This window comes from Porites lutea, chromosome 8, assembly GCF_958299795.1.
Source record: "Porites lutea chromosome 8, jaPorLute2.1, whole genome shotgun sequence".
NCBI lineage: Eukaryota > Metazoa > Cnidaria > Anthozoa > Scleractinia > Poritidae > Porites > Porites lutea.
Window position 1 is genome coordinate 22,561,974 of NC_133208.1, and position 14,295 is coordinate 22,576,268.

The 14,295-nt window shown below is 39.0% G+C and overlaps 1 protein-coding gene across 1 annotated transcript; it reads left to right on the plus strand.

The window, feature by feature from the left end:
* Positions 1-13,078: 13,078 nt before the first annotated feature.
* LOC140945350 (uncharacterized) lies at positions 13,079-13,843 on the plus strand. Its single transcript, XM_073394386.1, has one exon. It carries the CDS (start codon positions 13,079-13,081, stop codon positions 13,841-13,843), a length of 765 nt encoding a protein of 254 aa, XP_073250487.1.
* Positions 13,844-14,295: the final 452 nt, after the last annotated feature.

Sequence of the window (14,295 nt, forward strand, 5' to 3'; positions counted from 1 at the left end):
GATTTTGGATTAAAAGTGGTCGTAGAAAAGGCTTATGTCACACACAGTAAATATGTGATCGGCCCAGCCTCTTCCTCCGAGGAAACCGGCCTGTTTTTCTCTTGACAGCAACCTCCGTGTTATCCTCGTGCATACTTCGGATAGCAGCCAATCCAGTTTTCAGGCGGGTACATCTCCGTGCTTACACGCTCGCTGCCGCACTTGCCACTACATTTCTAGCGACACTATTACCCGTGGCCCTCAAAATTATTTTGTCATCAAGAAGGCGTTTAAACTCCGACTTCTGTTTCCTCTAGGCCGCGCGCAGAGCCGCGCGTGCACGACAAAGCCTTTAATTTTTATTTCTAATTTATGGCGTACATAAACCTTGAAACGGTTTCAACGAACTGGTATTTCCACTGATGAAGGGCCAGTTAACTTCAACCTAAACACGGCACTTTTGTTCATTTATTTATTATTTTGAATGAAAATCTTTGTTACTTCTATTTTCTAAAGTGCTACGCAGCTTAACGGAAATTCTTTCGTCATTTGTTTTCTCTTAGCCTGCTTTAAATCGCTTCATTGATTCAGTTTACCTGCCCCGTTCTAAACCTATTATTTTATGGTTCCCCTTTGATCTGCCCTTGTATTGTTTTAAGTCGCAATCCCTACTGTTTTCCCAGCCAATCACAAACAATCTTTCAGGAAATTAGCCTGTGCATGCTGAGGAAAGGTTAAAGTTGAGTGTTCTCTACGAGGAAAAGAAGGAGGAGGAGCCAAGAGTAAAGACATCCACGAGAAAGCAGTACGATTGGACTTGATAAGCAAATAGTTTGAACAAAAGTCTTTGTAATTTCAATTTCATTAATATTTCATGCTTCTTTCGACTCGAATATTCGATTTGTGTAGTGCGCGTGTGCGAGTATATTTTCCCGCCACATATATTTTTTTGTATTTTGTAGCCCGAATCTGTATTGCTTGAACTCCTTCCTTGTTTTTTTTGTGAATATCGTGAAAGGTAATGCAAAAACGCTCTGCTACGTGAAAGCACAACCATGTATACCTCGATCTACTGGCTTATCAGTTAACGAAATTATTAAAAAAGAGCAAAAATCCGAACGTTGGTTGGTAAAATGGTCATCGACAAATGAAGGTTTTAGAGACAAGAAACAAACGGGAAGCAGAAAGTCATAAATAAAGAAGTTACAATATATAGTGTAAAGCAGGCTAGGTAACAATAAAGAGGAACTCAACGAGGTAACTCTTACAACAGTTAGCAAGCTATGTCTGGAGCAGGTACAAGAAAAGCGAGATTGGAGACACCTGAGACGGAAAAAAAAGCTCTGCTCAGTCCGCCAAGCAACGTTTCGTTTAAATTAATTAACGTTTAATCCTTCAGCTCGTCTAACATTTATGAACAAAAACCTTACTGTGGAAAAGCTTTTTGCGGGGTGAATGCCCCAAATAACTTTTTTTCAGCTACCGAATCTAATCTCCTGCGTATCCCTGAGGTGATAAGAAAAGCTCAACATGGGTCATCTGGACCTCTACCGGCGCTACATGGCTTATCCTAATCTCGTACCCAGATCTGAGATCTGGGGACGAGATTAGTCTTATCCCACTCCTTGCCGCAACGTTACAACGCAATGTGATAAAAAAAAAGAAAGGGGGCATGCTAGTTACTGAACTTCTGAATACAAGTAATCGATGGAGTAATAAACATCTTTTAGAAATTTCATGTAAAAATAAAGTTCTGATCAAACGTTCAGCGCAAGAAATTAGAGGAACGAACTTTTGGGACACCCTGTATCTGTAATAATACCATAGGTGACGAATTACTCCTTAATTTTGGCGCGAAATTTCAGCGTTAATTTGTAATTTCACATGTGAAATTACAAAATTGCCATGGCAACCTTCCGTACATCTCAGTGTCAAGATGGCGACGAAGTTTTAAAATGTCATGAATGAAGATGTCAGGGCCAAAAGCCCTTAGAAAACCTGAACACACGAAAGAGCACATCAAGAAGGATTCTAACAGGTATTTTGTCGAAAAACTCTGAACTTAAGCCAAATTTAAGCTCTTAACGTTCGGGAGAGTGCAGGAGTTCTCGATCGATACGATCCAGGATAAAAATGTCAAAAATGCAAGATTGCTACGTAATTCGTCACCCATGATATTAATATGTAATCAAATGGTATACTCGTGAAATTAGGGAATAATTTCACGCGCGTTTTGTCCAAATCCTTATAATTTCCCGAGCCTTTCCCTAATTTCACTCGTCACCATTTGATTGCACATGCTAACACGATAGAAAATTTCTTATAATAGTCCGAGAAAATGAATGTCATTTCACAAAATTATACCTTACACATGAAATTTTCAGAATTTTATCTGTGTTTTCTCAGTTCTTGTGAAATTTGACATTCTTTTTCTCAGGCTCCAATGAGAAATTTTCTTTGGTATTATTACATAATACGCACCTCGAATAAGCGCCCTCGCCCTGTGGTTAAACGAATAAATACGGTATGCCAAGAATGACGCCAATACATTGAAAACAAACCAGAAAATACCGATACGAAAACACATAATTACTTTCTCTTTTTTGAATAAAAGAAGACGTAAATAGATCAGAAGAAAACGCCGACTAAATATATGATCCGCAAAACAGTTTTCAAACGCGACACTCGAACAACGAAAAACTCTCTTGCAAACGGACCCAGCGGTTATTTGACCAGTGAATCATTCAATAAACATCAAGTAACATCACAGTGAAAAAAAAAAAAAACCTGAATAAGGAAGTCTTACTAAAACAAAACATCTTTGTTTGGTGAGACACAAGCGGCCCAAGCTCGTTACGATGCAATAAATTACCGTGAGTTTCGAAACTGTTTTGCATATTATGAACGATTTAAAGACTTTGTATGATAAATTCAATATAACTGTTGAAACGAGGAAATATGGGCATAAATATAGAAGTAATTTGTACTTACGTAAACTTGGCCATGTTGATGCTTTTTTGTGTAACCTGGACTCAATTCATGGTCGGTGTTCGCTTCAGTCCTACATAAAGCGAATCAAGGCAGGTGACTGTTTGCAGTCTCAACTCACAAATCTCTCCCTTATCAAAGAACCGATATACCATGAAAGCGCCAAATCCTTATAAAGGTCAAGTCAGTATCTTATCTTTTCCCTTCCTCAGGGGTATTTCGATGGGTTTGTTTGCGAGAAAATTTTTTGAACGTTTTTGGTTTGGGGGAATCTGTCGTGCGCTAAGGAACCTCGATAACTACGTGCTGCGTGGCGAACGCTCATCCAATAGGATAAATTCAAAACACCGCTCATGCGCAAATGACTGCTATAGAAGATACCATTACCATAACATTCTTTGTTTGTCACACCAAAATTTTGCATAAGCTTTGTTTCTTGAGCGCAAATGGACTCCTGCATAAGATACTGTCTACTGCTTATTCTATCGATCTCAACGAACGCGTTCTGGTCACGAACAAAACCATTAAGAACCATTCAACTCGCGCGTTCGTGCCCGCGTTTTCCACACCATCAATTTTAGTGATTTTTGTTGTCGTTTCGATTTTGAGAACTACAACTCTTGACAACTACAACACCGGCCCCATCTGAAACTTTGCGCTGAGGAAAAATGTAAACTATTTTTATCCATAAATTTTGTGAATGGCTCTGCAATAGAATTCTTAAAAATTAGTTGATAAGGGTTTTTAAAGCGTCAATTACAACATATAATTAAAGAAAAAAAAAAACAGTTAAAGTAGTGAAAATTTGGCCTTGATCGTGCACAGAGAAGGTCTCTTTTAGGATGAGAAAAAATGCAGTGTAGTAAGATAAACAGTACAATCTCCCGGAAAGTCTTTTGCAGCTATCGAAACAACTAAAACAACTATAGTGCATTTTTTTCGAGGCTGTGGAAAGAATAAAAATCTAAGCAGACACAACAAAAGCTATCGAAAAAAGTTTTACTTCAAATGCTTGAAAACAATACACTTTTATCCAGATCATCAAAATGCTTGATCTTAATAGAAGCTCGTTAAAAGTGCAAGTTTGGCGTAAAAAAGGCCACGCTGATCGGGATATTAACTTAGGCCAGAAAACAAAAACGAAAACAAACGTGCGTAAAGTCACCGTCGTATGGATGTTTAAGATCAGATCTTAACTTTTGTTATAATAATGTAGTCAGTGAAAAAAAAAAAAAAAAAAAAAAAAAAAAAGGAAAGAAAGAGAGAAAGAAAGAATTTTCTAAACATTTTTTTTCCACCTGCAAAAGACTTTTAAGAAAACTTGCAAAACAACAGCCAGAAAGACAAAACCCCTCAGAAAGCTTTTTTAATTTATAAAAATTCTCAGTTCTGTTTAAAATGGAGCAAAGCGACCTTTAATATATTTGTTCTACTGCAGTAGCAGACGCATCAATAAATAAATTATTGGAGTCTAAAATTACTCAAAACTAGAGTCAGAATGATGTCTAGTTTTCCCACACCATCAACTTATTGCTTTTAGTTCTTGTTTCAATCTTGAGAACTACAACTTCTAACATCCGCCCCAAATGAAACTTTCTGCTGACGAAAAATGTCAGCTGTTTTATCCTTATTGGGAATGACTCAATAGAATTCTTAAAAAATAATAAATAAGTGCTTTTAAAACGTCAATTACAACTTAAAAAAAACAGTGAAAGTAGTGAAAATTTCGTCTAGATCGTACACAGAGAAGGCTTCTTTTAGGATCAGAAAAAATGCCAGTATAGTCAATTGAATAGTATGGCCTCCCGAAAAGTCTTTTGCAGCTATCGAAGCAACTTAAACTATTGCAATTTTTATGCCTTTGGTAGCTTCAAAAGAAGCATGCAGTAAAAAAAGAATAAACCTAGAATAACGAAAAGCACAATATAATGAGGAAAACTAAGCCTAATTTGCAAGTTTGTTTCCTTAAATAGGTTAGAGATCGGATAAAACGTTTGCTTGCGTTCCCAGACCATTTTACTCACAGTGGCTACATATTACGGCCGAATAACCTGCTGAAAACGAAACGAACTCAGTAATAAATAACCAAAATGCTCGATCTTAAAAATATGAAGTTGACAGGTGACATTATATCCTTAGTCAATACTGTACTGTTTCAAAGGGAAAAAATTAAATATCGGTAACGTAATAATTTTTTTTTGAAGTGTCTGTCATAATTCACAGAATGGTTCCTATTAATTAGCTGTATCGTGGCATCGAAGCAAAAGAATAGGGTCTAACAAAGACAAGAGGAATTCAATGACAAGAGAAAGTTTTTTAAACGGTTTTGAAAGATATTGTTTAATTTAACAATTTGGGCAATACGGGATCGATCTAAGGTGCTTAATTTAACGTTCAAAGGACAGAAAATTCTTTTCTACTTTTGGTTCCTGCATTTCGTAAACATTGGTGTATGAAAGACACTTTTAAAAGTTTGTCTTCAAGGAATTATCGATGGGCTCTTAGCAGTACCTGGAAAATACTTTTTACGTTCAAGAAATTGAATAGGTTTTTATCTTTTAAAACTGGCTGTTTTACCTGAATTTTTTTTGCTTTAAACACTCGTTTAATTTGTTGAAAAGAAAAAAAAAACTAACAATGCCTTATAAACGATTTTCGTCCACTTTCATTATGTAGTTTTAAAAGTTTTATTTCCAAAGATTATTGTTTTAACTTAAACAGCTTAGTTATTGCGGTGTTTATTACTATCCTGGTTTTTCATTTCAACTAGGCGTTAAGGGCCGGAACACCCTTGCAATTGTCGATCGCTTTTAATAGATACTCGAAGATTGTTGGATGATAATGGGAAAAAAAAAAAAAAAAAAAAACATAATTGAAGTAGCACATTTTGGGCAGTTACGATTATTCAAGCTCGATTACTCACAGCCAAGTGGAACGTTAAATTAAGTTACTATGAGAAATTGTGTTTCTGGAGCTCGAAGGACCGAAAAGGTTTATCCTGAGACCACGACCGGATATAAAAACGGAATTTTTTTCCTCCGTTTCAGCATTCCTTCCACACGTCAAAGGTGATTTTCGGCTACCAAAAATGCAGATTTTTGAAAATGGATCCTAGTGGAGTTGGAGTTTTTTTTCAAAATGCCCACTTACCCGTTGCGTGTGGGCGGACAAAAACGGAGGATACGATGATGACATACATCATACACCTCACGCCCTCAAAGGGCTTAACATATGTATTTCGCTTGTTTGAGCGTTGTCGTACGGACGGGCGAAAACGATTGGTATACGATTAATGTAGAGGAGAAACGGAGGAAACGTCTCTGTTTCCAAAAATATCCGGATACGTGAGGACGAGGCCTGAAACGATTTTACCTAGTTGTAGTGCCGCATATTTTTCCATTCATTCTCCAATCGTCTAATTTTCTGCCAAGTGTAAAACACTCTTCTAAAATCTTTCAGATTTAAGGTCCTATTAGGAGTTTTTGGAATAGAAATATTTAAAAAAGAGAAAATTAACGAAATGCTTGGAAAACGGATGTTAGAAACGATTGAAGAGCAAAAATAAGGTTTTTTTTTTAATATAGAAGATGTAAGAAGTGCGGACAAGACTAAAAGGCGGAAGTTTTAATACTATTGACTAGAGTTGTGGATACACTTCAAAAGACTTTACGAGATAATTAGTTTATTGACGTCATTACCGTGTTCAGTGGGAATGTAAGGACCTCTTCACATGAGCCCAGTTACCGGCCGGGAAGAATTTCGCCTTGGGTTCATATGAGAAATTTCAGCCCGGTTTCCGAGATGAGGAAAGGTTAAAGAGTTCTGGGGCTAAATTCGGAAAACAAATTAAAGCAAACATGGCGAAACACAAAAGTTTAAACTTTCGGGCCTATCATAGCTTCTGGAACTCTTAAAGCTGTATCACAGTAGTTAAATGGGGTGCTTATGATGTGGAAAATACAGCAAGCAATGCAAGGCGATGCCATTCAGACCGCCAGAATTCATCCCGCTGTTCATCCCGGTAACCGGGATGATTCGTGTTCACATGGCAAACGAGATCTCGGTTGGACTGAACCGAGATCTCGGGAACCGAGCCAGTCCGCCCTCTCATATAAACACATCAAAAATTTTACAAAAGATTTAGAGGTAAGGCGAGATATCGGAAACCGGGCCAGCCCGGTCAACCGGGCTCATATTAAGAGGCCTTAAAGCACGCTCCCGCTACTGAATTTGATTAGGAGAATATTCCAGCTATGTTTTTAAGTTATATCTTGTCTTTGAAAAACATCTTCCTTTCCCTGGAGCCCTTTCCATGGTAATCAGAAACAGGAAATAAATAAATAATGACGACTTAGCGGTCAGGCTCCTCCACAGAGTGGTTCTTCGTGTACCCGATTCTGCAACAAACTCATTGGAATTTGAAAATAGTCGGGATTTTTGAGGAGACGGAAAAAAAGAAATGCCCGGAGAAAAACTTTTCGGAGTACTCAGCTCGCAGAAGATGTCGCTACTGGGATTCGAACTCAGGCCACATTGGTGGGACTTGAAAGCCCTCACCTCTTCGCCAGTTTACATTATTAATATAGCAATTGAATAATATTGAAAGTAAAATTAAGGGATACGGGATACGCTCCTTCCGTTGAAGCTTTTGTAGCTTAAGATTAAAATAAAGTAGTTGAAGGAGTTTGAAAAGTTTACCACTGTTCTCAAAAACTGAGCGACAAGCATAGGAAAAAAAAAAAAAAAAAAAGCGAGATGGAGATGAGCGAGTCAGCTATTATAAGCGGAGTTTGTGGTTGAAAATTCAAACCACGGTCAAAATTCCTGGAAGTACAATCGATCAGAGATAAATCCCCCTGTTTAAACACCACTTGGTGAACGATGCTTATCCTTTAATGGGTAATTATTCATCCGTGGCTAGTTTTAAACTTTGGAAGAAAGGCAATTTGTGATGAAACTCTAACTGCTAGGGTTGAATTTAGGCGTTTCCCAATAAGCGAATTTCCGATTGCCCCAGGCCTCTGTTTCAATGCGAGGCTTTAAGTGCGAAGCCATTGACTTGAAAAGGAATTTTTATTCTCAATTAAATAAAACTCATTTTCACAACAAGGTTTTTGTCTCAGCCTTTTTTTGAAAGTGAGAGTTTTACGAACTTGGAAATAGTCTATACCATTTCTATTAATGGGTGTTTTTGTGTAAAAGGTTGCTTTAAAATTTATCCAAAATCAGCGAGTAGTCTGAATACATTTTGTTTTTAGTAATTGCGTGGTTCACTCGCATTATCTGCGACTGTTAATACTCTTTAATCGGCAAGGATAGGTAACTCAAAACGACCTGATAAATACAAAGTTGTGTTATAAAGAATAAAATATTTGGCTCCCGGTTGTCTTTTCAAAGGGATGAAAATGAGGCAGCTCTTTCGTATATCAGTTCTTTTTGTGCTGGGTCAACTACTCTACAAAGCAGTACCTCAGCAATGCAGATCCCAGGTATCCGTCTTCGGCTGGATGTTAAAGGGACACATCTACAACACGATGTCGGCAGAACTCCCACATACATGCGTACAAGTTTGTCGCGAAGACGATCGATGCCAAAGCTTTAACTGGGTGATCTCTTTTCTCAAGTGCGAGTTTAGTAATAGAACCAAGGAAGCCAGACCTGAGAATTTCATTCCCGACCCAGATAGATTTTACTACAAACGTGATAGGAACAGAGGTAAAAACTGTTTACAATTCTTTATTAATTGTTAATTAAATATAATTTTCCACCCCACCCCGCATGGTCCGTTCCGAGTTACATGGTCATGAAGCAACGATTGAGCGTCCTTTTAATGCTGATATCAAGGCAACAGATAAGGAGGATTTTTTATCCGTCCGGCTGTTACTGAGCTTCCTACCCTGAAGTATGTAGCAAACGGACTGTCTAAACCGACTGTAAACCAAATAAAAGATATAATGAATTGACTTCTTTCAGTGCCCTGGGTTCCATTCACGAACTGCCGGCTGAAACCTGTTTAGAAATAAAGATGAGTGAAGGTCATTCCATCAGTGAAAACTATTGGTTTTCTGCCGTTAAACCTGGCACATCTGTTCTCGCTCACTGTAATATGGAGACTGAAGGTGAGTTCACTTTAAATTTATAAGTGATAACATCCGTATCACTCGGTTATGGACAAACAAAGTTGAGGAAGAGAAGAGAATGCTTTGGAGGTGAGGAAGGAGTTAACGTATAACTGAATGATCCCGGGGACTAACCTTAAAAGGATTAATAAGTCAGTCCAATAATTAGACTATGCTTGTTTTCTTTGGTAATTTTTCAGGAAAATGGGGATAAAATAATTGAGTCGAATCGTATACTTCTAGAATTGAATAGAATCCGAGGAAGTTTCTAGTTGGTCATCTTGTCTAACTCTAACGTTAGCCTGCGAGCAAAGGCAACTTGCTCCAAGGGTGCTCCTACACGTCAAACCTTTACTTTTATCATTCAGATATTGACGAATGCACTTCTTCTGTTCCTCTCTGTGACGTCAATGCAACTTGCACTAACAATGACGGATCCTACTACTGTACTTGCAAGATTGGACTTTCCGGTGACGGGAAAACTTGCAAAGGTAGGAAACGTTGTTTCCGAGATCATTTCTAATGCAAGTTGACCTCGATTTAGATTCTCTTTGTGATGAGATGAGGACACACTCGACAAGTTTTAATGCCTTGAAATCTTCATTCATAACATTTTAACACCTTGACGCCATCTTAACACTGAGCACTGAGACGTGCGGAATCATGGTTGCCATTGCAATTTTGCAATTTTACATGTGAAATTAAAAATTAACGCGTAATTCGTCACCCATTATAGTATGCCTAATATGCAATGGTAAGCACATTCACTGGTGAGGCTTTTAAGTCTAATTTAAAAAGTTTGTTTGATATGTTTGTTTTTTGAGTAAACCGGTAACAACAGCAATACAACACCCGGGAAAAAATTGCAGTAATCAGTGGCCCCTTGGAGTAAGCTTAAAGCAAACAGACAAGTGATGTCAATCAGTCAGATTATGTAAGCAATGGATAAAAATAAAGTACAGGCGCCGGTTGCACAAACGCTGGATAGGGCTACCCAACGGATAATCAATAATTACGCTTTCCACTTGATAGAGATTTATCGAGTGGATATAGGGTTATCTATCTTTTGAACAACAGGGGCCAGGTCAGCAAGATGCACAAAATCGTAAGATGTGCCTAAGTGCGATGTTTTTTTTTGTTCAATAACTGCAACAATATCGATTTTTAAAACGTGCGATCTTTTTTTTTTTCTTTTATCAAGCTTCCAGCGGGAATCGAACCCACGACCGGTGGGTCGTGGGTTCGATTCCCGCTGGGGGCTCGGATTTTTTTCCGAGCATTTCTTAATTGTACTTAATATCTATTTCTAATTTTATCAAGCTTAAAATAAATTAATTTCGGCCGTTTAACTTGTTTCCTCTTTGTAAAGAAAACGGTTACACAGGTTATGACTACACTTACTTGTATTGTTCCCTTTGTGTAGATATTGACGATTGCGCCCGCGGTACTCACAACTGCCACAGTTCACTTGCTTCCTGTACAAACACAGCGAGATCCTTTAGTTGTACATGTAACAGTCCTTCCAGCGGAGATGGCAGAACTTGTAATCTACCATCAGGTAATCAACTCGCCAAATATTAGGAAGATGTCCATTAACTAGGATATAGACCGCTAGTCGAAGAAAGCAGAACTCGCATTACTATGCCATACGGTAATAAATCACCAAGAATTAGGAATGTGTTCATTCACTAAACCCTTATTTACTCTCGTTAGAAGCACAGTACTCTAACGTTGATTGTTTAAAGAGGGTTCCAGTTTAATGCAAATATTACCCAGATCTCTTGTCGACGAAGCCGAAGGCGAGATCGGATCAATTAATCAAGAGGGAAATTCAATTTTCTTTTTTATTATCCACTCAAACGACGTATATACAGTGAGGGAGTGACATGAGTATTGCCATCAGCGCGCGCCATGGTTTCTGCAATTCATTCTTCACAAAATCTTTTTCTCGTTTTTTCCCCTTTTGCTTGCCTCATTACGACGCACGGATACGTGGATCGATCATGACCGGCTTTGCACAAGCTAAGGCCCGTTGAAGAACAAGAAAACGGAAAAGTTTTCTTTTTAATATTTCTAACGTAAGTGAATGCTTGTATCACTTGTATCACTTGTATCACTTACTAGTGACTTCTAGTGTGTAGGGGTCGGATCGTCCATACATAGCCGGCTTGATTGTGCATGATACTCGTTTCGTAGCTACGAAACTAAAAAACTTCTACGAAGAGATTTATCGAATGGATAGGGAAACTATCCAAAAAGCTACGAAACTTCCTCGAGGGTGCTAATGGGGGTACCCAATTCTCAGTTAACTACTAATTTTTCAGCCAAATATAAGTAAACTGTCTATTTTTTGGGCAATTCTCGGTTAACTATTAACTTTCACTTTCCTATAACGAATATTATTCCGTCATAACCCGAATTTTCTAAAATCAAGGTATAAATTTTACATGAATTTACATAAACTCCGCCACTAGTAATTTATAAGTAACTGAAAATATAGAAAAGAACACACAATTGTCTAACCGAAGTAGTAAAAATGAGTAAGCGATGGCTATTAAGACCCCTATTAACTGATCTTTAGATTGAGTCGTATAGCCATCAATATGACAGCAGCCCCAAGATCCAGACGCACCAGTCATGATCTCGTACTGATCTTCCCGACCTGGTCATGCATTTCCTGCCATAAACTACTTCAAAGTTACTTTCTTCGTCACTTTCACTGATCTTTAGATTAAGTCGTATAGCCATCAATATGACACCAGCCTCAAGATCCAGACGCACCAGTCATGCTCTCGTACTGATCTTCCCGACCTGGTCATGCATTTCCTGCCATAAACTACTTCAAAGTTACCTTCTTCGTCACTTTCATTATCTGAAACAGTCTCGTGTACTTATCCGGTTGCTGTATGTCCTGTATCTTGTTGGGTCCTTGTTGTTGGCCTAAGTTTCAATCCATTTTCAATCCTTCAATCCATTGCAACAGACGACGGGAAAAAAAATCAATGCCAAAATATACTCTTAAATAACCAAAATGGACCATTATTTTTCGAATTCAATTGATGCAAAAAAAGTTTTAGCTTTTTAAAAAGATAGCAAATAGCATGACATAGTACCTGTAGTGTCGGGTCTCAAGGAACTTAATGTAGGATAATTAGATGCGAAATAAGCGTTAACACTCTAGAAAAAGAAGGACTTGTTTTGCATATAGGACAGTGGTGAACGGACTAGTAGGAATACTTTTGACGGAACTAAGGGCGTATAATGTAACCGTTTACTGAGCTTGATTTGCGACTTCACATTGGCGACGAGGAGTTCCTCGAGGTTTTTTTTTTTTTTTTTTAAATGGCTGGTTTCAATACAAACCTGAATTACGGAACATGTGATGGATGCAACTTCGGTGGGTTCGCGCTTCAGAAAATACGTGTAAAGATTTAAAGTTTACGCGTTGGCAATGAACATAAAGGATAAAGCAAGGAGAAGAGGTTTATTTTTACTTTGTGCAGGACCAAAAGTACAAGACATTTTTGACACCCTAGAAGACACCAGTGAGGATTTCAAAACCGCCGCTGAGAAACTCATGGAATATTTTGAACCAAGAAAACATCACCTATTCAACATATACCAGTTTCGGCGGCTAACTCAAGAGAAAGAGGAGTCATACGATGACTTCGCTACTCGCCTGAAACAAGCAGCGGGTCCATGCGATTTTCCGACGGATTGGCGTGATGTTGAAATTCAGCTGCAGTTAATAGAGAAAGGAAAATCAATGCGGGTCAGACGACGGTTGCTTAGCAAACCTCATACCCTAAAGGAGGCTCTGGATTTCGCAAGAGCCCAGGAAATGTCGGATAAGCAAGCGGAAAGAATTGAAACAGACCGACAAAGCGGTCGGTGGAACTTTTCTGCACGCTGGAGGGAGGATGAAATGTCCAGCCTGGGGGAAGAAATGCTTGACGTGTAACAAAATGAATCATTTCGCCAAATGTTGTAGGATGAATGGAAAAGAAGACAAGGGTGTGCTGAAAGCAGTCGAAAAGGACTCGGATAGTAGTGATGCGGAATCCCTTTGCGATATTGAGAAAGTTGGGGCGGTCAAACACAATCAGGGCCGCAGGCCCATGAGCAGTGTGACAGTGGAAAATCGTGAATTTCAAGTGCTGGTGGATACAGGGGCCACGGTAAATGTAATGGACGAGGTAACGTTCAAGAGGTTACTGGCCGATAAAGTGGCATTGAGAAAGTCATCGAGTGTTTTGCGTGCATACCAATCGAACGAAAACCCGTCGGCGCCACTGAAGGTCATGGGAAAATTTGAGGCCATTGTTGAGTCGAACACTAGAATAGCCCCTGCCACGTTTCATGTTATAAAGGGACATACGAACACTGAGCCCTTGATAGGTTTCCAGACCGCGGAGGATCTTGGTCTTGTTAAGGTGGCAAACACGGTCCAAAGTGACGAAACAATCACAAGCAATCTGTTAATAGAGAACGCTGATCTGTTGCGCGGTATCGGAAAGTTGAAAGGAGTGAAGGTAGATCTGCACGTTGACCCCGCAATAACACCGGTTGCACAGGCCCACAGGAGAATACCTTTCAGTGTAAGACCCAAGCTGGAAGCAGAATTGGAGAAACTCGAGGCTGACGACGTAATTGAGAGGGTAGAGAAGCCTACCAGTTGGGTGTCCCCTGTAGTTATGACGCCGAAGCGGTCCAGCAATGAAATACGGGTTGAATGTGGATATGAGGGAAGCAAATAAAGCCATTCCACGAACCCACACTATCATGCCTACACTTGATGATATCATAAATGAGCTCAACGGGGCCACAGTATTTTCTCATCTTGATATGAACCGTAGGTCTCACCAACTGGAACTGAAGTAGAATAGCCGTGACATCACCACTTTTGCGACACATGTAGGTCTCTACAGGTACAAGAGACTCAGTTTTGGTACGAGATCCGCTGGGGAGATATTCCAGGAAACCGTCAGCAAATGAGATCACTCGAGACACAGTGGGATGTATCAACATCAGTGACGATATCCTTGTATTCGGCAGGAACCAAAAGGAACAGGATCAGAATTTAGAGAAGTCGTTTAAGAGAGCAAAAGAGAAAGAAATCACCTTCAACAAAGATAAATGCGAATTCAATAAGGATAAGTGCCTGTATTATGGAATGGTGTTCTCGAAAGAAGGGGCCTTCCCTGATCCC